The sequence below is a fragment of the Danio rerio genome, chromosome 3 (genome assembly GCF_049306965.1).
Source record: "Danio rerio strain Tuebingen ecotype United States chromosome 3, GRCz12tu, whole genome shotgun sequence".
Lineage (NCBI taxonomy): Eukaryota > Metazoa > Chordata > Actinopteri > Cypriniformes > Danionidae > Danio > Danio rerio.
The window spans coordinates 62,391,975-62,419,015 of NC_133178.1; the positions used below are offsets into that span (position 1 = coordinate 62,391,975).

The window sequence follows — 27,041 nt, forward strand, 5'->3', positions numbered from 1 at the left end:
GTGTGTATATATATGTGTGTATATATGTGTGTGTATATATATGTGTGTATATATATGTGTGTATATATGTGTGTGTATATATGTGTATATATATGTGTGTATATATATGTGTGTATATATGTGTATATATGCGTGTATATATATGTGTGTATATATGTGTATATGTGTGTATATACATGTGTATATATATGTGTGTATATATATGTGTGTATATATGTGTATATATATGTGTGTATATATGTGTATATGTGTGTATATACATGTGTATATATATGTGTGTATATATATGTGTGTATATATGTGTATATATATGTGTGTATATATATATGTGTGTGTATATATGTGTGTATATATATATATATATATATATATAAATATATATATATATATATATATATATATATATATATATATATATATATTTTTTTTTTTTTTTTTTTTTTACGTAGTTAGTGGAGGGATCAGAGAGGGAATTGCAGATTAGTAAGGAAAGTTGAGAGACATTTAAGATATTTTCTGTAAAATTTGTTATTTTTACAGTGTGTTAAATTAAGTGTAAGTTATGTTTAGTGATCTGCTGGATAATCTATATTTATGAATTAGCCATCAATAATGCCTGTCAGTGTCTTGCAGAATAATTAATACATGTTAAATAATTAATTACACGTCAATAAATGAAGAGAAAAAGAAAATAATTGAAAGATGAATTACTGTGATGAAGAAGCCTTTTATAATGAACTAAAATGAACTAAAAACACAGGCAGTTTAATAAAAAGCTCAGTTAATCACATGATCAGGCTTATTTGGCATTGTTCACAGATGTACATGATTTCTGATTCTGTAAGGCTGATTAAAACTACATGATGCAGAAATACTGAATCAGAAATTAATTAGACATCATGTTTTATTGGCCTGATATGATTTTGTATTATTGCTGATCAATCATAAATGATGTTTATTATTAGAAATGTTGAAATAATAGTGGCTCAGTGGTTAGCACCGTCACCTCACAGCAAGAAGGTTCCTGGTTCGAGTCTCAGCTGGGTCAGTTGGCATTTTTGGAGTTTCTTCTCTCCGTGTTGGTGTGGGTTTCCTCCGGGTGCTCCGGTTTCCCCCACAGTAAAAGACATGTGATACAGGTGGATTGGATGAAGTAATTTGTCAGTAGTGTATGAGTGTGAATGCAAGAGTGTGTGGATGTTTCCCTGTACTGGGTTGCTGCTGGAAGGGCATCCGCTTTATACAACATATGCTGGATAAGTTGGCGGTTCATTCTGCTGTGACGACCCCTGATTAATAAAGGGACTAAGCTGAAGGAAATGAAAGAATGATGGAATAATTATTTGTTTCACTTTTTTATAAGAAATAAACGTTGCTTCTTTGAGAGGAAACGACACTTTTTTAATAAAGCAATTTATTATTAAATAAAAAATATATAATTATAATTTATAATGTATTAATTTATTCTTAATATTAATGTCATGTATTTTGAAAAAACGGTTGAACAAACAATAAACTGATGTGCTTTAAACAAGAGTAAAAATGAAGCACTGAAAACACTCTGCATTCATTAATATCAAACAACAATAATCAAACACATTATTCGAGACCGTTTTTTAAATCACTAAAAGGTCTTAATCTGCTGAAAATACAGTCTGAAGAGTATAAGACAGAATTAAAGAAAGAAGAAGAGTGAAGCTCAGCAGATGAAAAGCAGAAACTGGAGAAAACATCTTCATGCTGTGTGACACAGAGACACTGAAGAGCCTGAATAATAATTAACTCTAAATCCAGCGTGGAGTGTGTCGGTGAATGTGGTGTTGAATGTGTGTAAGTGTGTGAGTTTGTGTGTGTCAGAGACGCTGTAGAAGGACAGAGAGCCGCTCGACTCGTCCACAAACACTCCTACTGTCCTGCTGGAGTCTGGACGAGCCGAGATGCGTGTGCGTTTATTATTGTGCCAGACAGAGAATGAGTGATCAGAGCACTGAAGACTCCAGGACTGATCATTATATCCAAACCCACAGTCATGACCTCCTTTCCTCTTGATTCCTTTATAACACACTGATATTCCAGCACATCCGCTCCATTGAGTCTCCCAGTAACAGCGTCCAGTCAGACTCTCTTTACTCACAACCTGAGGACGAACATCATCAAATCTGTCTGGATGATCAGGATAAGACTGACTCTCCTCCACCCACGTCGCCTTTCTGTTCTCCTCAGACAGAGCGAGGTGTGTGTCTGCTGTGTTTGGATCCAGTGTGAGTTCACAGACGTCTGAACACAAAAACACACACATTACAACATTCACAACTCAACTACACACTCTACCACACTGTGTGAGTGTGTGTGCGTGCGTGTATGCGAGAGAGAGAGAGTGTCGTGTGTGTGTGTGTGTGTGACAGAGAAAAAGAGTGTGTGTGTGTGCATGCGTGCGTGCGTGCGTGTGATAGAGAAAGAGTGTTATGTGTGTGTGTGTGCGTGCGAGAGAGAGAGAGAGGATGCATGTGTGTGTGTGTGTGTGTGTGTGTGTGTGTGTGTGTGTGTGTGTGCGTGCATGTGCGAGAGAGTCGTGTGTGTGTGTTTGTGTGTGTGTGTTTTAAAGAGAGAGTGTTTTGTGTGTGTGTAAGAGAGAGAAAGAGTGTTGTGTGTGTGTGAGAGAGAGAGATTGTCCTTGTGTGTGTGTTTGTTCGTGCGTGCGTGTGAGAGATAGAGAGTAACGTGTTTGTGTGAGAGAGAAAGTGTCGTGTGTGTGTTTTTGAAAGACAGTGTGTTGTGTGTGTGAGAGAGAAAGAGAAAGTGTTGTGGGTGTGAGAGAGATTGTCGTGTGTGTGTGTGTGTGTGTGTGTGTGTGTGTGTGTGTGTGTGTGTGTGTGTGTGTGTGTGTGTGTGAGAGAGTGAGAGATAGAGAGTAACGTGTGTGTGTGTGTGTGTGAGAGAGACAGAGAGATGAAGTGTGTATGTAAGTGAGAAAGAGAGAGGATGCATGTGTTTGTGTGTGTGTGTGTGTGTCTTACATTTCTGTGGTCCTGATTTAATCCGGAGTTCTCCTCCATGATCCACACTAGAAAACACACACACACACACACACACACACGCACACACACACACACACACACACACACACACACACACACACACACACACACACACACACACACACACACACACACACACAGATAATTATTTATTGACTTCACTTCTTCACTGGATTATTTTTTCATTTTAATCTAGTTTGTGTTTTTTTATTTGTTGATTTTATTTTTGGATCATTTAAATGTTGTTGATGTTTGTATTGATTATTATAAAAACTCATTTAAATGTATTAAAATAAAAGTCTTATATTTTTATGATCCATTATTGATTTATTGATTATTTTACTGAAGTTTTTTCTTCTTTTAATCTTTTCATTTGTTTCTGACACTGTTATAAATATTTCTGTAATTATTTTAATCATTTTCAGCAGTTTCTTATATTTAATTATTTTGGTTTTAAGTTTCTTTGTTATTAATTATAGAATAATCGATCACCATCTTATTATTAACTGAGACATTCATTATGTTTTACTGTTTGTAGTTTTTATCTTAATATATTTTAATATTGTTTAATAATTACAGATTCATCAATTTTGTTTAATTTATTTTATCTTTTGTATTTGTTATTATTTTAATCATTTCTGAATTGGTTCTTCTACTGATGTGTTTATTGTAATGAGATTTGAAAAGTCTCTTTTATTCATTATTTATTCTTTGTTGTTTGATTTTTCTTGTTGTATTGGACAAACACTGCCACAGTCACACAACATTATTCACTGCTGTTCTTAAAAGATTACAATTATAATTAAAAATGAATAAATAAACAACCAAATAAATAAATGTGTAACATTAGTGCAAGTCAAAATCTTTCAACATTCAATCTCCTGCATAAATAACAGTTTCTGTGTGAATTTTATTTAAAGAAAATGTTCCTTAAAGGGTCATGACACCCCCACTTTCAGTTCAAGTCTACCTCAGAATATTTTCAAACGATGCATCATAATGGGGGTGGAGCTCTGTGAGCAGAGGGAGGAGTGGGCGTGTCCAGCAGAGCAGGGGAGAAGGAGGCGAGTGAACAACTGTTGTTAGTCGACTCACAAAATGAGACGCAAGATTTTATAGCTTACAAAGTTAAAATGCAAAGAAATAAACAGTAATTTAATGCTCTGCTACATTTGTCACTCATAATTTCATATACAGATAAACACAATTTATATCATTATCAAGATAATGGTGTTCATATAAACACTATAAATGAGGACTTCTCCCTCAATCTCCGGGTCTGAATGCAGACTCAGTGCAGCAGGTCTCTTGCCCTGCCTATTCTAAACATTAGCCCCGCTGGTAATCTGGAGGATTTAGGCGAACACAGCAGCACAGCGATGTGTCTAAATGTGAACAAACTCCACTGATAAAGGACAATGTCCGCCATTCTCCAATTCTCATACTGCTCTCCTGACAAAAATGCTTGCTGCACACAAACAGCTTTGCTGTATCGGCCCTGACAGCATCGCGGGGAAAAACATGCAACAAACCCCGTGGATCATGGAAACAAAAACATACGACTCTTCATGAACAGCTAAATACTGTGTGTCGTGGGTCCATGGAAAGCACGTGCAGTCATGAATAATTAAGCAGCCGGCTCTTCTCATAGAATAAGAAAACTCCTCCATGAATAATAATGAGAAACCGACACGTCATCTTTGCACTTGCAGTTTTGCGATACGTCGCTGATTTTGATCCGCCGCTAGAATCATTTTACACCCGGAAGCTGAAATTAGCGGACAAAAGCTCCAAATGATCCAGTTTATCCCATAATTACAGCTGACAGGTGCTAATGCTGCCTTAACTGATGATCAACACACACAAACCTGTTAAAATCTCAAAACATGTACTCGAGGGTTTCTTGAACCTTTAAATCTCCTGATGTGTCTTTTCTATTGTTTATAGAGTTTATAGATGATAGAGTATAATGACGACTTTGTAGATGTTTATTTTGGTTTATGGTTATTGTAATGATCATATTAACAAACAATTGAAATCTCTTAAACATGTTAAGCGTAATTGTGGCCAACACTGTATATCATATAAAAATATAATGCATATTGAATAAAAATAAAATAAAATGGCTCCTTTCTAGAGTTCATTGTTCAAGACAACAACTGTGTTCATGATTATTGAATGTTTCTGAGGTGAAGATCATGTTGAACTGTTAACAAGCTGTTTCAGTGGATTAAACAATGATTAGGAGATTATGCAAGATAATGATTGTGTCTGTAAGTTGTAGTGTTTATTATATGTTTTCTTCTGGTGTTCATGATCATGTTCTGAGCTGATGATTGTGGCTACAGCAGTCTGTCATGCTGATACTCTAAATTCACTGTTTACACTGAAGCTTTTATATTTTTATCACTGCAAATGCCATCCTGTGGGCTGTTTATCTACTTTTCCTGAATTAAAGCACTTACCTGAGTTTGTGGAGGTGTTGGAGTTTGTCAGAGAGCAGTTTGAGTCCTGCTTCTCCTGGGTGATTGTAGCTCAGATCCAGCTCTCTCAGGTGTGACGGGTTTGAGCTCAGAGCTGAAGCCAGAGCCGCACAACCTTCCTCTGTCACCATACAGCCGGATAATCTACAACAACAGCAAGAGCTCATGTTAGTGTGCTTTTCAGAGATATACAGTATAATAATCAACAACAGCTGACTGCCTTTTCTACAGTTTTCTGCCACACTAAAGTTTTCTTGGAGCTGTTTTGACAATGTTTTGGGTTTCTTTTCTGGACTTTAAATGTCTTGGGACTGTTGCTGTCTATGGAGGATGAAGGAGCTTCTGGATTTTATCTAAATATCCTAATTTGTGTTCTGAAGATGAATGAAGGTCTTAAGGCATTGGAACGACAGGTCACTGGTCATGAACTTATAAAAGTACCTCAGTGTGTTGAGTTGACAGTTTAGACTCTTCAGTCCAGCACAGATCAGCTTCACTCCTGAATCCTGCAGGTCATTGTTACTCAGGTCCAGCTCTCTCAGGGGGGAGTTTGATGATTGTAGAGCTGAAGACACAGCTTCACAGCACTGATCACTGAGATCACAGACTAACAATCTGAAAACACAAGGACTCTGGTTAACAGACACTCTGGGGTGCTGATGTCCTTATCAGACTAAAACACAAATTTACTGATTTTTTTTCACAGCAGATCATTCTAGTTATAATGTTTCATGGTAAATGAAGTATTTTATAAATAAAAATCAATAAAAGCAAACAAACCTCAGTGTGTTGAGTTGACAGTTTGGGCTCTTCAGTCCAGCACAGATCAGCTTCACTCCTGAATCCTGCAGGTCATTGTGACTCAGGTCCAGCTCTCTCAGGGGGGAGTTTGATGATTGTAGAGCAGAAGACACAGCTTCACAGCACTGATCAGTGAGATTACAGAAGGGCAATCTAAACAGAATAATAAGAAACAAATCATTATATTGACCTTTGAGATGACAATTTTGAGTTTTAGTTAAACTGTAACTCATCACAGCAGGACAACTGTTCCTTCTCAATAACAAGTCAAGTCTGTCTGGTTAGTAAAATGTGAAGCCAGTGACTGTTTGTGGAGCTTTTCAAGGATCCTCTCCTGAGATTAATAGATTTAATGTTTTCAGTTAGCTCAAGCTGACTTTATCTAAAGTGTCTGGAAATCAGATTTAGGTTCTTTTCTTCTTGTGTCTCTCTCCTTCATTGATTCTGCTTGTTCACAAAAGATGTTTGAATTTTTGAAGGAATGATTCAGGAAAATCTTTTAAAATTATTTTGTGTTGACATTAAGAGGATATTTTTTTTTAAGTTCCTGAAATGTCTCTAATCAAAGTTCTTCTAATTATTAGAAAATTTGACTCTCAGGTTTCAGCTCAGATCTGAAGTCAAAACCCCACAACCTTCTTCTGTCTCCAAAAGTAAGATCATCTACAAGTGTTCAAGTAATAACAAGATGTCAAATGTAGCACAGTCCTAGATGAAAGAGAATGTTCTCCTAATATCTCAAAATCTCAGCAGAGGATCATTAAAGGTCCCATGAATTTAAGATGTTATAATCAGTGTAAGATCACCCAGTTAGTCCAATAACAGTGTCTACTGGTGGATGAAGGTTCACTGCGTGTTTGATTTTTCTAGTGTGCAATGTTGCTATAGTTTAAATGAATCTGACTCAAATTTGAATATGAGATGGTTTAGAATATTTATATATTGATCTTTTGTTTGATTTGACTGCAATCATACAACATTAAGAAGATTATTTCCATATATAGTTCAGATGAATGTTTGAATATTTGTCTTTATTCTTAATTATAACATTCATTCATTTGGATGCTCATGACGCTCAGAGGAATCGCCTCGGTCACACTCTTGTCAGTCTTGATTATTAAACAGAGGCAATTGACTGATACTTTTGGATAGCCGCTCATACTAAAGTATTTTTGATTAGTCTCCTTAGATGTACACTCTTGAATTAAAGTTAATGCTATTTCTAATCAGAGGTGATGGCCATTACTATAGATATAACCAACTACTGTTTCTCTATAATAATTTTGGTTTAGCCAAGCTCATGGATTCCCATGTACACTTGATGAGAACAACATTACTACCTGGGTTAGTCAAACAACATCTTATTGTTCTAGATGGAAATAACTCATTTTCCATGTAAGTACACTTGAATTAATATCAAGAGTTAGCCAGATCTCTAAAGATAGTTAGTGCATCTCAACTGGACTTTACTCTGTTACTAACCTGATGCTTAAGTTGCTGAAACAAAGATACAGCGTAATCTACTTAAATGAATAATTACAGGGTAAACAGACTGCCTTTAAACATATTTTAATAGGTCAATGTGTTTCATGCCAATTATTCAGTAAATTCATAAACGATCAATACAAGACATCAAATTATCAAAGATAGATCTAAGATCAACAGATGCATACCTGACTTCAAAATATGCATAGTACAGAGTGTGAGAACTCAATGTAAAAATGTAAATGTAAAAATCAATGTAAAAAGTAAAAAGCAATCAATGTAAAAAGCCAAACCTCAGTGTGTTGAGTTGACAGTTTGGGCTCTTCAGTCCAGCACAGATCAGCTTCACTCCTGAATCCTGCAGGTCATTGTGACTCAGGTCCAGCTCTCTCAGCGGGGAGTTTGGTGATTGTAGAGCTGAAGCCATGATTTCACAGTGATCATGAGTGAGTTTACAGGCTGTCAATCTGAAACATGGGAGAACACAGATTTAAAGACATGTCTATGTGCTGGTGTCTTGGAGACATCAAATTATTTTACTTGCTAAATTTAAGCGAGCCATATTTTTTGTATAAAAAAGGAAAAAATGGCCCTTTTGTTTCTCCTATCTTGCTATTTAAGTAAAATGGAACTGCATAATGCAGCGTCAGGGCATTTTCTGTACAATGTGGGCAGAACATGTGGGCAGGACAACAGTGTGCAGAGCTATCTGTACAGTTTTCCTGTCATTAAGCTCTTCTACACAGTTTTGTACAGTTCCCTTCCCATAACCTACTTCTACTGTGTGAGTTTTTCAAATTATATTTGGTCCACACCAAAATCATTGTGGTTATTGCGTTGATACAGAGCACAATGGTTACAGGTTTCCAATATTTTTCAAAAACACCTTTTGCATTCAACTAAAAAGAAACTTAGTTTTGTGACCAGTGAAAGGCGAGTAAATAATGTGAGAATTTTCAGTTTGGGGTGAACACTCTGAGTGTCGAGCCATCAACTGTGTGTGAGAAACAATGGCAGTTGACAAATCCTCAGGTTGACACCCTGCACTTCAGAGTGTCTAAACCTTTTTTAGAAGGAGCTCTAGTCTGAGTGGAAGGCCACACAAGTCATGCTTGTCCTGTCCAAGAGTTTCCATACACCTGGATGCTAAATAGGGCATCATGACAAACCGAAATAATATCGCAATCCAGACTGACCAAAAGCTGAATTTGTGACTAATAAACACTGAAGAATGATCTCACAGTAGAACTTATTTAAACACCAGACTGATAAAAGGTGATTTGAGAAAAGTTTATGTATTAATTAATGTAAGGGTGCTTTCACACCTGTTAATCGATTCAGTTGTTCCGAAACAGAGATTAAAATTGTTACATTGTTGCTCTTTGCTCTTGGAGCGGTTTGCTTTCACACTGCAAAGTTTCTAATCGGACCAAAAGAGCTAAAACAAGTCACGTGCGAGTAAACTCTCCTTACATTGGTCAGAGTGTCAGGGTTTATTTTGCAGCGTCCCGCTCAGCTGTCAGGAGAGGTGGTGGTTTGGTGGTGATTGACAGGGTGCGCGCGCGTGACGTGTCTGAGGAGAGACACGGTGGGGAGGGGTGAGAAGGGTGCGTGACGATGCCTATTTGAGGACTGGGAGAGAGACGCGAGATTACCGGGAGATCATCCCTCGTTTGCGGGCATCCGGAGACTCGCGAAACTTCCCGCCCTACTCATAATTCTCTCTTCATATAGCCGTAAGCCTATTACATATCCATAAAACACTGTGATATAACCGCGCTCGGATCGGATCGCTTTCTCACTGCAATCGAACCGCTCCAGGGTTCGTTTCAATCGAGCCGAGACCACCTCATTCAAGCGATCTCGGAGCGATTACTTTGGCGCGGAACAGAGCGCGGTTGCCCTGTTCACATATGCCAATCGAACGGCGCTAACTAGGCAATCGAGATATGTTCCGAAATAAAAGTGTAGGTGTGAAAGCACCCTAAGTGTTTTCATATGCTTTTAGATGTAGCAGCAGCATATTGCCGCATTTCACTTGTGTGATTAAAGATTAAATTGATGGACTGTGACATTACTCATTATGATCAAGTCAAATGTAACAGGAAAGAAACAAAAGGCTAAATTGAACATAACGATGTCACAGATTTCACACACTTGTACTTAATTCATGGTCCAAACGTCATTTTTACCAGCTAATCAGTTCTCTTTTCTGTCAACATTTTAAATTGTGTCCTAAATCCACAGCAAAAAACAATACATTTTGTTGTTGTTGTCGTCACAATGATGGCCACAGCCTCAAAGGTTTCAATCAAAGGTTTTAAGTTTGTCGACACAAGCCCATTGAAGCTCCTCAAACCTACATGATCTAATTCATTCTCCATCACTTCTCCATCAAAACACTAAAACTATGTTTTAACTTACACAGCTTTTCTGCAGTTCCTCACAGCGGGCACCAGTCTCCATCTGCCCTCTTTTGATTTGATGTTGTACTTACTAGAGTCAAGCTCATCCATCACCTCCTCTGACATCAGGATCATGTTGGACAGAGTTGAGCACTGAGCAAGAGTCAGATTTTTTCTTTTTGTTTTAGAGTTTAAAAATCTCTTCATTTCTTCAACAAGAGAATTATCCTTCATCTCAATCAAGCAGTGTGAGAGATTCATCCATCTTTCAGGACTGATGTTGTTTTTTTGTCCTCGTCTGAGATTTTGGATTATTTTCTTGATGATCTCTGGGTCGTTCTCTGTGTGTTTCAGCAGATCCTGTAAGAGTCTCTGATTGGACTCCAGTGAGACGCCATGAAGAAATCGCAGGAACAGATCCAGGTGTCCAGTTTTACTGCTCAAGGCTTTATTTATTGCTCCTTTCAGAAACACATCCAGAGAAACTTTCTCACATTTATATCTAGACATTCCTGTAAAGGACATTATCACCTCAGTGTTCTTGTGTAAATAGCAGTAAAACACATACAGTGCTGCAAAACACTCCTGAAAGCTCAGATGAACAAAGCTGTAAACCTTCCTCTGATAAATCACAGATTCCTCTCTGAAGATCTCAGTGCAGATCCCAGAATACACTGAGGCGTCAGCGACGTCTATCCCGCTCTCAATCAGGTCCTCCTCGTAGAACATCACATTGCCCTTCATCAGCTGATTGAAAGCCAGTTCAGCAAGTTTCACAATCACGTCTCTGTTGGACTGCAGGAGTTTCTCTGGATGTCTCTCTTCATACTTCTGCTTCCTCATGTGTGTCTGAATGAGGAGGAAGTGGATGTACATCTCAGTCAGAGTTTGAGGGATTTCTGCACTCAGATCTTGTCTCAGGATGGTTTGAAGCACAGTGGCTGAGATCCAGCAGAAGACGGGTATGTGGCACATGATGTGGAGGCTTCTTGCTCTTCTGATGTGGGAGATGATTCTGCTGGCTTGATCTTCATCTCTGATTCTCTTCCTGAAATATTCCTCCTTCTGAGGGTCATTGAAGCCCTGAATCTCCGTCACGAGGCTGATGTGTTTTGAGGGGATCTGATTGGCTGCTGCTGGTCTGCTGGTGATCCAGATGAGAGCGGAGGGAAGCAGATCTCCTTTCATGAGGTTTGACATCAACACACTCACTGATGAAGCTTCAGTCACATCAGAAACTTTCTGACAGTCTGAAAACATCAGTGTGATTCTGCTTTCATCCAGACCATCAAAGATGAACACGACTTTACACTCCTCATAAATCTGTGAGTCCAGATGCTGAAGTTCAGGATGAAAGTCCAGCAGAAGTGTGTGAAGACTGTACTGATGATCTTTAATCAAGTTCAGCTCTCGAAATGGAAGCACAAAGATGAAATCTACATCCTGATTGGCTTTTCCCTCGGCCCAGTCCAGAATGAACTTCTGCACAGAGACGGTTTTTCCAATTCCAGCGATGCCTTTAGTGAGAACAGTCTTGATCTGCTCTTTCTCCTCTCTGATCTTCTCCTCATCTCCTGCTTCAGCTGAAGGGTTAAAGATGTCATTGCAGTTGATTGGAGTGTCTTGGAGAGTCTTGTATCTCTTCTCCATCTGCAGCACCTCATGTTCTTCATTCACTCCTTCACTCTCTCCCTCTATGATGTACAGCTGTGTGTAAATGCTGTTCAGGAGGGTTTGATTCTGCTGGAGTTTCACTCCCTCAAATAAGCTCTCGTACTTGATCTTCATGATGGTTTTGTGCTGCTCTTTGACTCTGAACAGAAAATAAAAGAAGAGAAACACAAACTATTAAAGAAATGTATCATAATATAATATAATATAATATAATATAATATAATATAATATAATATAAAATAATATAATATAAAACAATATAATATAATATAATATAATATAATATAATATAAAATAATATAATATAAAATAATATAATATAATATAATATAATATAATATAAAATGATATAACATAAAATAATGTAATATAATATAATATAATATGACAAAATAATATAATATAATATAACATAATATAATATAAAATAATATAATATAATATAATATATTATAATATAATATAATATAAAATAATATAAGATAATATAATATAAAATAATATAATATAATATAATGTAACATAATATAATATAATATAAAATAATATAATATAATATAATATAATATAATATAATATAATATAAAATAATATAATATAATATAATATAATATAATATAATATAATATAATATAATATAATATAATATAATATAATATAATATAATCATGTGTTCCATGTTGGGCTCTGCTAAACATCCCACCAAAAATGCCATTGGGGAGGATCTGAGTGACCCAGCACTATATTCTCACGCTGACTTGTATGGCCAAGATAACAATGAGTATTCTATCCCATGTTATGACTGAATATGCAGTCAAACTAAAAGATCAATTACATATCGGAGTAAGAAGGGAAAGTGTCACCATCCAAAGAGCTCCCAGGATGAGAGACAGTCCAGCCCAGTCCAGTTGCAAATGACTGTGATTGACTTTGACCACATATGCTTAATCATAATGTTATTTAAACATGGATTAAAGTAAGTTCCATAGCTTTACTTTGTAAACAATTAAATCTGCTCTGGTCGACACTGGACATATTCTTTTAAATGTAAAAACTAAAATTACTCAAACTAAAAATGCAACTAAAAAAACTAAACAGAAATGTATTTACAAAGTTAACTAAAAGTAACAAATTCATTATTGACACAAAATAAAACTAAACTGAAATGATCAGAAAAGTTTTAAAATTTTAAAATGTAAAACTATAATAACATTGGAGTGATTAATCTCAGCTTGTCCAGTTGAGTTTAGACTTTGATTAACCTGAAGGTTTTGTAGTCTCAACAGCTCTCATAGCCATAATTGAGTACATCAGATCGATATAATCTGTGTTTAGGAACAGAGCTGAAAAGCCATACTCTAAAGCTGTGTTTACTATTATACAACATTTCAAAGATGAATAAAATTCCAAAAATTTCTTAGCTATTATTATTTCTATGTGCATTCAGTGTTAAATGTCTCACTTTACACAGATCTACTCACCCAGAGTATGACATCCATCTTTTCATGGACACACAACTGATTGATGGAGATGCTGCTCTTTTCCTCTTTCTGCTGATGAGGACACAAAAATATATTTTTCACATTATTTCATGCACAATTGCACATTATCTGTATTTTCAGATATACATTGCACAATTTAAGTAAGGAAATAACAGCAGATTCATAAGAAACAAAGAGTCAAAGTGCTCTAAAGTAAACACTGTTCACCACAATGGTGATTTCTAACTAAAGTATTTTCGAAAAGTTTATTCATTACAGCAAACAAGCCAAGTAAAAAATTGTATTAAAAACTCTCATTAGGTGAGGCACAATCTGTGATGAAATAATATAATTCACTCATGTAAACCAATGTTTAATTTATTATTAGAAGTAACGTAATAACATGCTCACACATGCCACAGAATTATGAAGGTTTATAAGCTAAAAATATCTGCTCACGGAGACATCAATATCAGCGTATAAACCTTGACAACCGTGACAATTAACAAAATGAACAAAACTCCCAAACATCACAAACAGGAGACTTAAAGTGACAAAATCAACACTGTCAACATAAACATCAGAATCGAACTCAAATAATGAAAACTGGAGCATCAATAAGCTATATAATTTAGTCATACTGCAATGCATGCTGGGATTTTTGTACTTTGCCACACCCAGCAAAATGTAGGGTGTAGGCCAGATCTGGGCCAGAATAAAAGCAAATTGTGGCCTAGAATAGGGTCAGCTCTGGTTCATTTCTTTGAATTCTGGCTGATATATGATATTGCTATGGCTTAATTGTGGCCCAGATCTGGAAAACAGGAGCGAATCAAGTGCCATCATTTCATGCAGTATGTGGGCCCGATGTAAGGGTCTGGTGTGGGCCGGATTTGAGCCGCATGAATTTTGCTAGCTGGGTAGGCTATTGTTTTTTTAAGTCTCAAGTACAGTAAATTCAAACTAATAGTGTGTCCTATATTGTTTGTTTTCACAAGCTTTGGAGATCTAACTGAGATTTCCGCTTGTAAATCATAGGTCACCTCTAGCTTTCGTCATGAGCCATGGCTGCATTCAAAATGGCATAAAAGATTTTGAAGTACACTATTGTCAATCTGAAGATCACTAACACTGAACTGTCAAAAAAATAAGTTGAAAGCAAATTACACGTGAGGCATAACTATAAGCTTTTTTTTAACATTCAAAGTGGCTGCTGGAACAATTAAAAGGTATAGGGAAGGGGTGCCAAACTCAGATTCTGGAGTACCACAGCTCCTTAGTTTAATTCCAACCCTAATTAAACACACCTGAGCAAACTAATTGAATCCTTCTGGATTGTTTGAAAACTACAGGTAAATGTGTTGAAGCAGGATTGGAACTAAACTATGCAGGGCTGCGGCCCTCCAGGAACTCTGGAATAGGGCATAGTAGTGTAACAAATATGGCCGATCAGACACATAATTATTTTGCTTTTAGATAACAAAAGTATCAGCCAACACAGTACCAACGACTGACCAGGAAAAGTCTGGATGGTCAGTTGCAACCCAATCTCAAGGTATTTACGACACTAAGGAATATGGTCAGAACTGGACACAGAGAAAACTTCTATAAGCTCCTTGCTTAAGACTGATGTTTTAATGTAAACTTTTATTCTTTCTTTAAGTATAATCAGGTGTGTTGCAATGTTTCCCTTGCTCCTGTATTAATATTATGGTTTTAATACTTCTGCAATCGATGTTTAACTCTACCGCAGCTAAACAAGCTCATGAATAGTTCATGTTTATTGTCCACGCACAGCTAATTTGATAAACTGAACGATTGTATACATTTCAACATTTTAAGAAACTTGACCATTTCTGCCTCAGTTTACATCAAAATACCTATGCAAATCACTACACTTCTGAACAAAGGACTATAAAACATGCCTAAGGAAAGTTTAACTTCAGATTGGTCAACTTGGCCCTAGAGGGTGGGTACAAACCATCCTGATAAAAGCTTGTGCCTAAGGCCACCATCCTGAGAACCGAAACAACTGAAACCTCAAAAAACACAAAACCCCACAGGAAAGCAGAAACCCCAGAAACAGAGAAACCTCAGGCCAGAGACCCCAGGACCCCAGAGAGACTCTATAAGACTACAGAGCAGAACAGGCAGGACCTAGACAAAATGGGTTAATCACACAGCTCAAACGTTCCCATCTCGATACCTTTCTTTCTTTCTTTCTTTCTTTCTTTCTTTCTTTCTTTTCCGCAGAGAGTCTAGTTAAGTTTAGTGGGCCGCAAAACCAGTAGTCAACCACGGCTAGCCTTTTTGCTGCTTTCAAAACTTGAAACAACCGACTCCACCCCACTCCAAGCCTCGAGAGGACAAAAGAAATGAACACCAGCCAACCACGTGCTCAACAGTGGAAGTTTTTCACATCACAAAAAGAACGCAAGTAACACTTCCATCTGAACTGGTGTGAACTAAATGCAACTGTTGTAAACTTCTAAGAGCCCACAAAAAACCAGGGAGAATCTTTCGGTTGTCTTCAAAGCAGAATCCTTTTTAATAAGAGGAAACTCAGCGTGGCTGTGGCGTCATCGAAAGCAAACTCTCAACTCCACAGCAAAACATAATACATTTTATACATCTTACAGCATGTAGGTGGGGTCAGTCATGGGGGACAGTAAAACAAAGCATGCAAATGAAGTCTGGGTGCCATGATTGCAAATGAAGTCTGGGTGCCATGCTGATCTCATCAATAGATAAGTACATCATTACAACAATTTGCAAATGATGTTCTGGAGACAGGGAATACAATAGATACAGCCATGCTGTGAAACCATTAATTACATCACTTTAGCATACAAATGAAGTCTGTAGTCAGCAAGGCAAGGTTAAATGTCCCTCCTATATGGCACGTCAATGCAATGATTTAATTAAAAAAAACCAAAGAAAACTTTTCAGTTATACGTAGAGTATTGTTCATTTGGAATTAGATGCTAGAAATTTATATTTCCACAGTTCCCCCTTTGAGAGTTATAAAAAAAAAACTCTCACAATAAATAAATTTATACACTAAAAAAAAGTTCATTCTTGTAACGTATTATGGTTACAGGCGCATACTACTTGGTCAGTTTTTACTGTCTATATTTACAAATGACATGTTGACACAGGAACAAACATGCCGCTAAAATCCATGGATTTCTTATAGATAATATTCTGTTCTGGTTGGAACTGTCATTTCTTCGTCATGGGCGTGGGTCAAATGTTGAGTAAAACATTTGATACTGTGGATGCATAGATAGTACAACAGTAGGAAAAGCAATAGAAGAATAGCTATTTCCTTGATCCACAGCCAGGGTTTTCCTAACAGGTTTCCAAACCATGAAGAATTGTCTTCAGTCATCCGGTGCAATTTTACTGAAAGATCAAGTATGTCTTGTTGAATTTTGTTCAAGTTCTTGGTTGGATCCATTAATCCGGTGCAACACTCTGGGCCTATGATGGTGCAAGCTCCCCCTTGCTTTGCTAGAATGTAATCCAACGCCACTCTGTTCTGTAAGATCATTATCTTGTGTGAAGCAAGAGTGTTTGTGATATTACCCAGGGCAAAAAGACCATAGAAGGGTTTAAATTGATTATTTGTGGTTGGCTTGGTTTGGTCTTACAAAATGCGAGGTTTTCCATCATTACATTCACTCAGACTCTTATTTTACTTTCTGTACTCTTCTCTACACTTGTATGAATGTGTGTTTGTGATAGTTTCTGTTAGATTAGTCAATAAAGTGTCATTTTGTATAAAAAAGGTGCCTGTGCATATTTATGAATCTAATGTCTTAAACTTCAATCTTCACAGAATCTTCAACCATCACAGAAGCCCAAGTCACCTTTGCCAAGGGCATTGATTCAACCCCATACCAGAGCACACGATGCCTATTATTCCAAAAAAATACCTACAATACTGATTCATCTAATCACAGTACACATTTCCACTGTGTAATGGACCATGCCTCTGGGCCCAGAGGAGGTAATGATGCTTCTGGACACTGTTAACATAGGGTTTCCTGATGACACAGCACAATTTTAACTGGCAATTGTGGATGTACTGTAACTACTTATTGTGGTACCTGATAAAGGTTTGCTAAAAAAGTATTGAGCCCATGTGGTGATTACTTATAGATTAATGAGGATTCTTAATGTATTTTCATCTGAGATATCAGAGATGCTGGTTGTTCAGCTTAGGCTTACGCCCTTGTTCTTTACTGACATTCCTCCAGATTCCTTGAATCTTTTAATTATAACATGCACTGTTGAAGGTGAAATATCCAAATGTCTTCCTCTCTTTCTTAGAGGAACATTGTTTTTAAACATTTCAATCATTTTCTCACATATTTGTTGGCAAACTGGCTATCCTTGGCCCATCTTTGCTCTAAAGGACTAGACCTTTCTTGGATGCTGCTTTTGGATCAAATCATAATCACAATCCCCTGTGGACATCACATGTTTCAAATCACATCATTATTTAACCAATTAACCTGATTATTAGGCCTAAACTGCTCCTGTCCCAACTTTGAAATGTGTGCAAGAACCAAAGTTGGAACACACATCGTCATTTTGAAAAAAAAAGAAAAAAAAATCATGAGGAACACATTAAATAATGTTTGTTGTATTGTCTGCAATGAAATACAAGTCAAAGTAATTTGGGAAATCACTACTTTCTTTTTTATTTGCGTTTTCCGTTCTGTCCCAACCTTTTCTGATTTGATATTGTAGATTACAAGGGCTAATAATTTTTTCCCCTGATGAAACGCACAGATGAACTATTTACCATAAAAACTATGTGAGCTCACAAAATCAATATGGTTAGCTTTGATTTTATGTGTATTTTAAGCGGTAATAAACTGCAGTAGACGGCATGCAAACCAAGCTAAGATAAACCGAACCGAACCAAAAGAGAGCCAAGTCGAGTCATGCAGTGGAAAACCAATTAAAGTAAACATCCTCATTATAATGATGAGGTCAACTGAATAAAAACATTTTCCAGGTTCATGATACTCACAAAGACTCAGAATTTACAGCAGATCCATCACTCATATAAGGAGGCAGATGTATTGAGTTGTTGCTCTTCATAGACACACAGCTGAACTCTGGAGATGCTGCTCTATGATGGTCAACAGCAGCCAGATTCAGGGTCTTTCTGTAACACACAAGTGCTCATGGTAAAACACTACTGCAGCTGAAGTTTGAGAACAGTCAAGAGCCGAGTGCTGAACTAAAAGTAAAACTGCATGGTACAGTGTGGTTCGGGTTACTGCAGCTTTTCCTCTGCATTTCTTACCTTGTACCTGATACTTTTTTAGTACCACCTTAGGTGAGGTTCCATGGCATTATCAAAACATGACATTTACTCACTGCAGATCACCAAATGGTCTAATAGAATCAACTTTACCAGCATCACTGGAACTGTGACGTGGGAATATATTGATATATTAAAATAGTGATCTGTACTGCTGTATTGTTGGCTTGAGATGACTAAACTATTTTTATGCCGCCACAACAAAAAGACACCTAAAATCATTCCTCATGATACTCACCCAGACTCAGAGCTCACAGCAGATCCATCACTCATAAAAGGAGGCTGTTGCATTGAGTTGTTGCTCTTCATAGACACACAGCTAAACTCTGGAGATGCTGCTCTCTGAGTCATTCCTCTTGTTGGTAACCATAAAGCTGGATAGGATGACCTGGAATGAAAAGTTTTTCAGGAAGTCACAGAAGAGGAAGTAAGGCAATAATGCCAAACACTTTAAAGTTTGTATGAACTGGAAACTGCGGCCATTTTTTTTTGTATTGTGATGCAGTTCCTAGAGAAACGAGATATTAAATGAGATAACGGTGGGCGTGGCTTGTTTTTTCTACTGCAAGCTGATTGGATGTAGCGAAGTAGGCATTTCATTCAGAAAGACGGGGAAAAGGGTTTGTGGAGAGTTATTACAACCAAACAGACTCCTGCTGCTCACCGTTTCTGTTTGTTGTGAAATGTCATTTAGAGGGGCGTGGTTACGTGTGTTAGCCCCGCCCATTTCCTCAGACAGACATAATCTGAGAATTTAACTGAAAACAAACAGGACGTGCATTTTCAGATTTTAATTTTAAATTACAAAAGCAAAATTCTTTCTTACTGAAATGCGCAGATGACGTGTTTACCATAAAAGCAATGTGAGCTCACAAAATCACTATGGTTAGTTTGGATTTTATGTGTACTTTAAGCCGTACCAAACTGCAGTAGACGGAGCAAAGCAAAACTGAACCAAAGAGAGCCAAGTTAAGTCGTCCAGTGGAAAACCAGCTAAACTAAACATCATCATAATGATGAAGTCAAATGAATAAAAACAGTTTCCAGGTTTATGATACTCACCCAGACTCAGAGTTCACAGCAGCTCCATCACTCATATAAGGAGGCAGATGTATTGAGTTGTTGCTCTTCATAGACACACAGCTGAACTCTGGAGATGCTGCTCTATGATGGTCAACAGCAGCCAGATTCAGTGTCTTTCTGTAACACACAAGTGCTCATGGTAAAACACTACTGCAGCTGAAGTTTGAGAACAGTCAAGAGCCGAGTGCTGAACTAAAAGTAAAACTGCATGGTACAGTGTGGTTCGGGTTACTGCAGCTTTTCCTCTGCATTTCTTACCTTGTAGCTGATACTTTTTTAGTACCACCTCAGGTGAGGTTTCATACCATTATTAAAACATGACGTTTACTCACTGCAGATCACCAACTGGTCTAAGAGAATCAACTTTACCAGCATCACTGGAACTGTGACGTGGGAATATATTGATATATTAAAATAGTGATCTGTACTGCTGTATTGTTGGCTTCAGATGACTAAACTATTTTTATGCCGCCACAACAAAAAGACACCTAAAATCATTCCTCATGATACTCACCCAGACTCAGAGCTCACAGCAGATCCATCACTCATATAAGGAGGCTGATACATTGAGTTGTTGCTCTTCATAGACACACAGCTGAACTCTGGAGATGCTGCTCTCTCACTTTAAAGTTAGCATGAACTGGAAGCTACGGCCATTTGTTTTTTTGCATTGTGATGCAGTTCCAAGAGAAACGAAATATTAAATGAGAAAACAGTGGCCGTGGCTTGTTTTTTCCACTGCGAGCTGATTGGATGTAGTAGACATTTCATTCAGAAAGATGGGGAAAAGGGTTTATGGAGAGTTATTACAACCTAACAGACTCATACTGCACTCCATTTCTGTTTGTTTTGAAATGTCAGTTAGAGGGGCGTGGTTAAGTCTGTTAGCTCCACCCATTACCTCAGACAGACATAATATGAGGAAGTGCATTTTCAGATTTTAATTTTAAAATTTTCTTACTGAAATGCACAGATGAATTGTTCACCATAAAAGCAATGTGAGCTCACAAAAACAATATGGTTAGTTTGGATTTCATGTGTACGTTAATCTGCAGTAAACTGCATCCAAACCAAACCAAGCAAAACTAAACCAGCCAAGCCACACAGTGAAAAATCAGCTAAAGTCAAGCTCAAGATACTCACCCAGACTCAGAGTTCACAGCAGATCCATCACTCATAAAAGGAGGCAGATGCATTGAGTTGTTGCTCTTCATAGACAAACAGCTGAACTCTGGGGATGCTGCTCTCTGGTGGTCAACTGGAGCCTCGCTCTCCTCAATCACACTCATTTCACTGTCAGTTTTCATCTTCTCTTTTTCTGCAAACATTTCCTGGATGTGTAATTTGATTTTTTAGGTCTCTACAAGGAAACAGAAATCATGCATTAAACTTGGTACCTACAGCTCTACATAAAAACCCTGAAGACATACTATATGAAAATGAAACAAGATAAAATTTTAGTCTGTTTTCTTTATACAAGAGATTTTAGAAAAGATGGCGTTCCTGTTCACTAGCCAGTTGTTCTCAAATCGTATGTTATCAAAAGAAACAGCTCTCTGTCCTGCACTGAGGTTCATGGGTTCGTTCTTCGTACGTGGATTACTCAGTCAGCTGGATTTGGTTATTTGACATGATCCAGGATCGTTTCGTTCCTTAAAACTGATCCGAGAGTTGTTGTCATAGCAACAGTTCTGGTAGCTCAAACCATGTCGGGAGCAGGTTCAATTCATATTAACAGGATTATATCAGGTCAGTTCAAGCAAAGAAAATACTGAAAGTAAGTACCGAATTCTGATATTTTTCTTACAGTAGTAGTTACACTTGAGAAAATAGTACAAAGACTGCCACCTGATGGTGCAAAGAAAAAACTTATTGATATGAACTTTTAAGATAGCTTTAGTCCAATTTGTGTATGATAATAGACATGATGCACAATATGTGTCTTTTTAAAAGCAATAATACATATGCAGTCGTAAACATGTTTTGACAGTTAATATGACGCTGATTTGATGCTTCACAAAAGCTGTAGACGCCTTTACCAATATCAAAATGCTTTTGTGAACATCCAGTTATTCTTTACACCAAATAAAAAACCGGCTACAATAATACTCATGAGAAGAACAATACATAAGGAGATTCATCAGGAAATAATAGGAAATACTTGACAGTTCCTATATAATATAATACATTTCCTATAATAAGGAAAATCTGTAAAACTGTAAAACTAAATAAACTGCTCTTCTTGACACATGAACCAAGCATGCAGCCCACAACAAGGTGTAAAGTTATTGTGTCATATTTAACAAACCGTTTGCTGCTAATTTGATGTAATTTTGCTCACATGGATAATTGAATATTAATCAGATGATGTCATTAGGCTGCTGTGCCGTCAGCCAATCGTTGCATTGCTGATCATGATTTTGAGGATCGATAGATCTGTCCTTCACAACACACGCAGCGATCTCAGATCAGTTCATCCAGACATTTTAATCTGATTTGCGAACTTGTTTGAAGAACCAAATTAGCGAGAGATCAGTTATCAAGATTAAAAGATCTAGGATCTGCCAAATCATCTTAGATCATTTAAGCGAGGTACGAAGAATGGACCCCTGAAAAGCATTGCATCCAATTCTACTCGAGATCGAGATTCAAGAAACACAACAGAATATAAGCCACTTGGTTTGTCTTGCAGTAGTTTGATCATTTCAAGTCATTTCATCTTGATTTCTCCATGTATAAAAGTTAAATGAAACGTTCCTCAAAATACCTCATATTATTTATGCAACTGAATGGTGAATTTTACAAACAATCGTTTCAGGTATTCAAAAACTTTTATCATAAAAGCACAACTGCTGAACTTGAACTCTAATTCTTTTCAACAACTTTAATGCAGAAAAGGGAATTCATATTATTTCTGAAAATTCCTTAGTTTCATCAGTGTACACTTATTTATTTTTATATTTAATATGTAGTTTCTTGTGTATAGGGAAGATCTTTTGTACGATCAATGGTGTATTTGAAGTAGCACAATAATCTTTTTGTATTTCACAATTGAGTTTTACAACATTTAGGAGAGATTCAGGGGTGGACAATGAAACTGAAACACTGGCCTATTTAGTGTTGGACGTTTGATGGCTAATTTGAGCAACCTGGTGGCCTGTCTTCATTGATTGCTCATTTCACCAGTAAAAGCTGAGTGTGAAGGTTTAAGTAGCAGAGTAATAGCAGTTTTGCTGAAAATATTGCAATGCACACAACATTATGGGTGACAAATCAGAGTTTAAAAGAGGACAAGTTGTTGTTGCGTGTCCCGCTGGCTCATATGTGACCAAAACAACAAGGCTTTGTATTGTATCAAGAGCCAAGATATCCACCCTAATGTCAGCATACTGTACCACCACATCCAACATGAGTAACTGTGCATGCAAGAGGAAGCTGTCTGAAAGGGGGTCAGTTTGTGGGTTGTTGAGGAGTGTTAACAGCCAAGTCTTTAATGGATAACCACGGCCTCCTGATATGCAGTTAAATAATTACGCTCAATAAAATGAAATAAAATAAAATAAAACTTAGCTGGATTAATATCTTTAAATACATCACTCACTAAGAAGCCACCCATAGTGCACCCTGCCACCTTGAAGCCTCCTCCTTGCTGTCTCTCTTTCTAAATTTAGACACAACTCAGCTCAGAGCTCTAAGAGGACAGCTCTTGGAAATCTGAAATGGCTAATAAGCCAGTCATTACCATGGGCCAGAAAATCACTGTGATCCCTAAAAAATGAGTTCCCTTGAGATTCGACCATTGACAATGTCCTTTAATAAGGCAAACACCGCCATTGCCATAGACTAAGGGTTGTGTACATTTGCATATTGTGTCAATTAACCCATTTTACTGTGTACTGTGTAGTGGGCAATTTAACATAATTGCCTCTAGGAGTCAGTTTCAGTTTTATTGTCCATCCCCTGTATGTCGTTGTAAATGTATTAAGTTGTATTAAGAGAAAAAAACTAATTATAGCGAACAATACAGTAATGATGTGGATTAATGATATAACAGTAGTGTTGACTATCAGATAACTGTAGAACTTTAAGACAAACACTATTCACTCATTTCTAAGGTTATATGGATCATTTACCTAGCTGACAAATAAAAAAATAAATAAACAAAAAACATATTTTTTTTTAAATTAAGATTTATTTACTGACAACAATATGACCAGTAGCGCTTCGTGTGCAATTGATACTTTAGTTACTCTGTGTATCAATATAAATAATAGAATAAACAATAACAAGCGAGATCACCAGGTTCATTAAAAATGAAGCAAAATGAGGCAGAACATGATCATGTATTAAAATCATGAAATAAAATGTCAGAAAAAAAAACTAAAAATAAGAAATACCTTTTCTTGTTCTTTCCCTTTAAGAATAAAACATTTTGTAGTTATTTTTCTAACTCTAACTATTTATGATCTATTTATTTACTGTACTATATAAATGAATATGAATACTATCTTTTATATATTTAAATACATAAATTGAAATACATACATACATATTAACCCCTAGTTATTTTTTTCTTTGGGGATTTAAATTGTTACTTCCTATTTGGTGTAAATTGATTACTATTAAATAAACATAAAACATTTGTAACAATAAAATAATTGAAGTCAGAATTATTCGCCAATTTGAAATTTGTTGAAATTTGTTTTCCTTTTTAAATATTTCCCAAATTATGGGTAACATAGCAAAGAAATTTTTACAGTATGTCTGATAATATATTTTCTTCTGCCTGCCTAGTAGACCTAAATAACCTAGTTAAGCCTTTAAATGTCACTTTAAGCTGTATAGAAGTGTCTTGAAAAATATCTAATAAAATATTATTTACTGTCATCATGGCAAAGATAAGATAAATCAGTTATTAGAAATGAGTTATTAAAACTATTATGATTATGTGTTGGAAAAAATATTCTCTCCGTTAAACAAAAATTAGGGAAAACATAAACAGAGGGGCTAAAAATTCTGACTTAAACTATAAAACTCAAGTCAAGGTATACGGTTGACGTTTTTATGGAGTTAAAGTTGGTTTTATATTCGCACAGTCGTTCATTTAGCAGTCTCTACCATGTTATGATTATTCGATAGAAATTAGCATGCAAGTATGATTTCTAAACAACATTAACACTGTACTTTGATAGTCATTTGCTGCCAGTATGATTTCCCTAGTTAGAATTTGCAAAGAATATTTATCTGACATAATATTATTAAGGAGAATGTCTGAATATCCGAATATAAAACCAACTTTAAGTTAGCTCTAAGACTTCGGCCTATACGCATATCGACCTTAAGCTAACGGTAATTGTTTATGGACTAAAAATGTTGCGTAGGGTCAGGCTAATATCTGTAAAAAGTATTTAACATACCTCTTCATTGTGTCGGGTTTAGTTTGATAGTGATAATCTTCTTGGCTCACGTTAATAACGCAGTTTTAAACACTTAAAGCGCTGAAACTTCGGGAACAACATGGCGGCGGCTGGAATATTTTTAAAAGTAAGTTATGTTCTCATTATACGAAATGACAACTATGAATCACATCAAACATGATTAAATACAGGCCTAGCTGTTAAATACGTCCTTGTATGAAATGAAAAGCAATGTAGGCTAATTTAAAGTTGCGGTGTCCCGACTCGCCCATGTTTTTTTTGGTCCTGTTTGTGTGTGTGCCCCTAAAACTTCATTTGCGAACCGTCAAGTGTTTGTTTACACGCTTAACTCAATCCCATATATTCATGTGAAAGTGTTTCAACATACTTACCACAACAAGCGAGGATTTGAAGACCTATTTCGAATCATTTGTAGTGTCGACTGTACTGCTTTCGGTTTCAATATCGACCAAACACTCACTCTCAGGCAGCTGAGCTCAGGCTGAGCGGAGGAGTGGGGAAAGTGGACGCGGCTGGAATGTTGAAGAATGACGTTGTGTACAAAACAGCTGTTATGTTGCCTGATGCAAACAGTACCTTGTATTATATTAAATAGTTTTTTATTAAATGTACTGTCATAAACACCCTGGTTTGTAGAGGAATTTGTTCACTCATTTGTTACTATTCTGGCAATCACATACTAACAAATACATGTATCTAATGCACAGTAAAACCTTTGTAATTCCAATGATAAAATTACATAGACTGTATAAAAAGACTGTATACACATCAGTGCTCCCAGTCCCAAAAGGAATTGAATGCAATGATGTCTACAAAAATAAAATAAAGTGCAATGTAGTGAAAATTAAATTAAGTAAACTGCCCCTAACAGCCAGATGAATATTGAGGTAAAGTTGGTTTTATATTCACACATTTATTAAGTGACCACCTGTGACACACTCCCTATATTGTTTACCATGGTACTTTAAATATTTGGTTTTAAATAGCATGCAAGTGTGACTTCAAAACAACATCAGCACTAGTTGTTTGACTGTGAACATTGTTGTACTCTTGACAGTCGTCGGCTTCTAATATGATTTTACTAATCATAATTCACAAAACTTTTCTGAAAATATAATGTTTAGGAGAACATCCGAATGTGTGAATATAAAATCTACTTTTCCTCAATCAGATGATATGACATGTGAGTAAATAATAATTTAATTAGCTTCAGGGTTCTTACACATTTTCCAACTACAAATTCCAGCACTTTTCAAGCACTTTCAAGGTACATTTGGATGCTTTTCCAGCAACTAATAACCATGGTTTATTATGTTTATATATATATATATATATATATATATATATATATATATATATATATATATATATATATATATATATATATATATATATATATATATTGTATGTATTTTTTCACATTTAAATCAATTGTGCTATTTTAAAAAACTAAAATTTATTGAGCACTTTAGATTTATTGGAGATATTTTGGATTTATTGGGATAGTTTACCCAAAAATGATTAAAAAATAAATTTAAAGTGCTTTAAGTTTGGTCTCTTTTTACGTAAAGTTGATATCTCAAGAAATGAGCTTACAGTCAGATTTTGTTTGGGTGTCGTTCATGATATTTCATGTGCATTGCTATTTTTTCTTTACAGAAAAAATAGCAATGTCATTGGAGTCATTGGATTGTCATTTTAGGTTTAAAAATAGGTCTATAAAAATCTGACTTTAAAAATGTAGTTGTCTTAAATTTCAGATAATCAAATTAAGAAATACAAATTTAAAACATTTCTAATAGGATATAATCA

General features: G+C 36.2%; 1 protein-coding gene across 6 annotated transcripts; it reads right to left on the reverse strand.

Moving 5' to 3' along the window:
• Positions 1-1,548: 1,548 nt before the first annotated feature.
• LOC572555 (uncharacterized) lies at positions 1,549-25,712 on the reverse strand. Of its 6 annotated transcripts, none has more exons than XM_073945139.1 (13): positions 25,601-25,712; positions 20,935-21,109; positions 19,771-19,908; positions 18,947-19,096; positions 18,412-18,549; positions 13,368-13,439; positions 10,232-12,025; positions 8,101-8,274; positions 6,302-6,475; positions 5,963-6,136; positions 5,504-5,665; positions 3,018-3,064; positions 1,549-2,277 (listed from the first exon to the last, which is right to left on the reverse strand). In XM_073945139.1, the coding sequence occupies exons 2-13, from the start codon at positions 21,096-21,098 to the stop codon at positions 1,736-1,738; spliced, it is 3,729 nt and encodes a 1,242-aa protein (XP_073801240.1). In that variant the 5' UTR covers positions 21,099-21,109; positions 25,601-25,712; the 3' UTR covers positions 1,549-1,735. The 6 variants fall into 6 exon arrangements, with proteins under 6 accessions (XP_073801240.1, XP_073801239.1, XP_073801238.1 ...); XM_073945138.1 differs by having other exon boundaries at positions 13,368-13,436; positions 20,935-21,151; XM_073945137.1 differs by having other exon boundaries at positions 20,935-21,151.
• Between the last annotated feature and the right edge of the window lie 1,329 nt (positions 25,713-27,041).

What these genes read in the sequence shown, in the direction of transcription:
- LOC572555 (XM_073945137.1), bottom strand. Translation starts at nt 21,119, where the DNA reads ATGTTTGCAGAAAAAGAGAAGATGAAAACTGACAGTGAAATGAGTGTG. An exon ending in TGTCAACTCAACACACTGAG is followed by an intron (nt 6,137 to 6,301) that starts GTTTGTTTGCTT and finishes TTGTGTTTTCAG; the next exon opens with ATTGTTAGTCTGTGATCTCA. An exon ending in CAACACCTCCACAAACTCAG is followed by an intron (nt 3,065 to 5,503) that starts GTAAGTGCTTTA and finishes TGTGTTTTCTAG; the next exon opens with TGTGGATCATGGAGGAGAAC.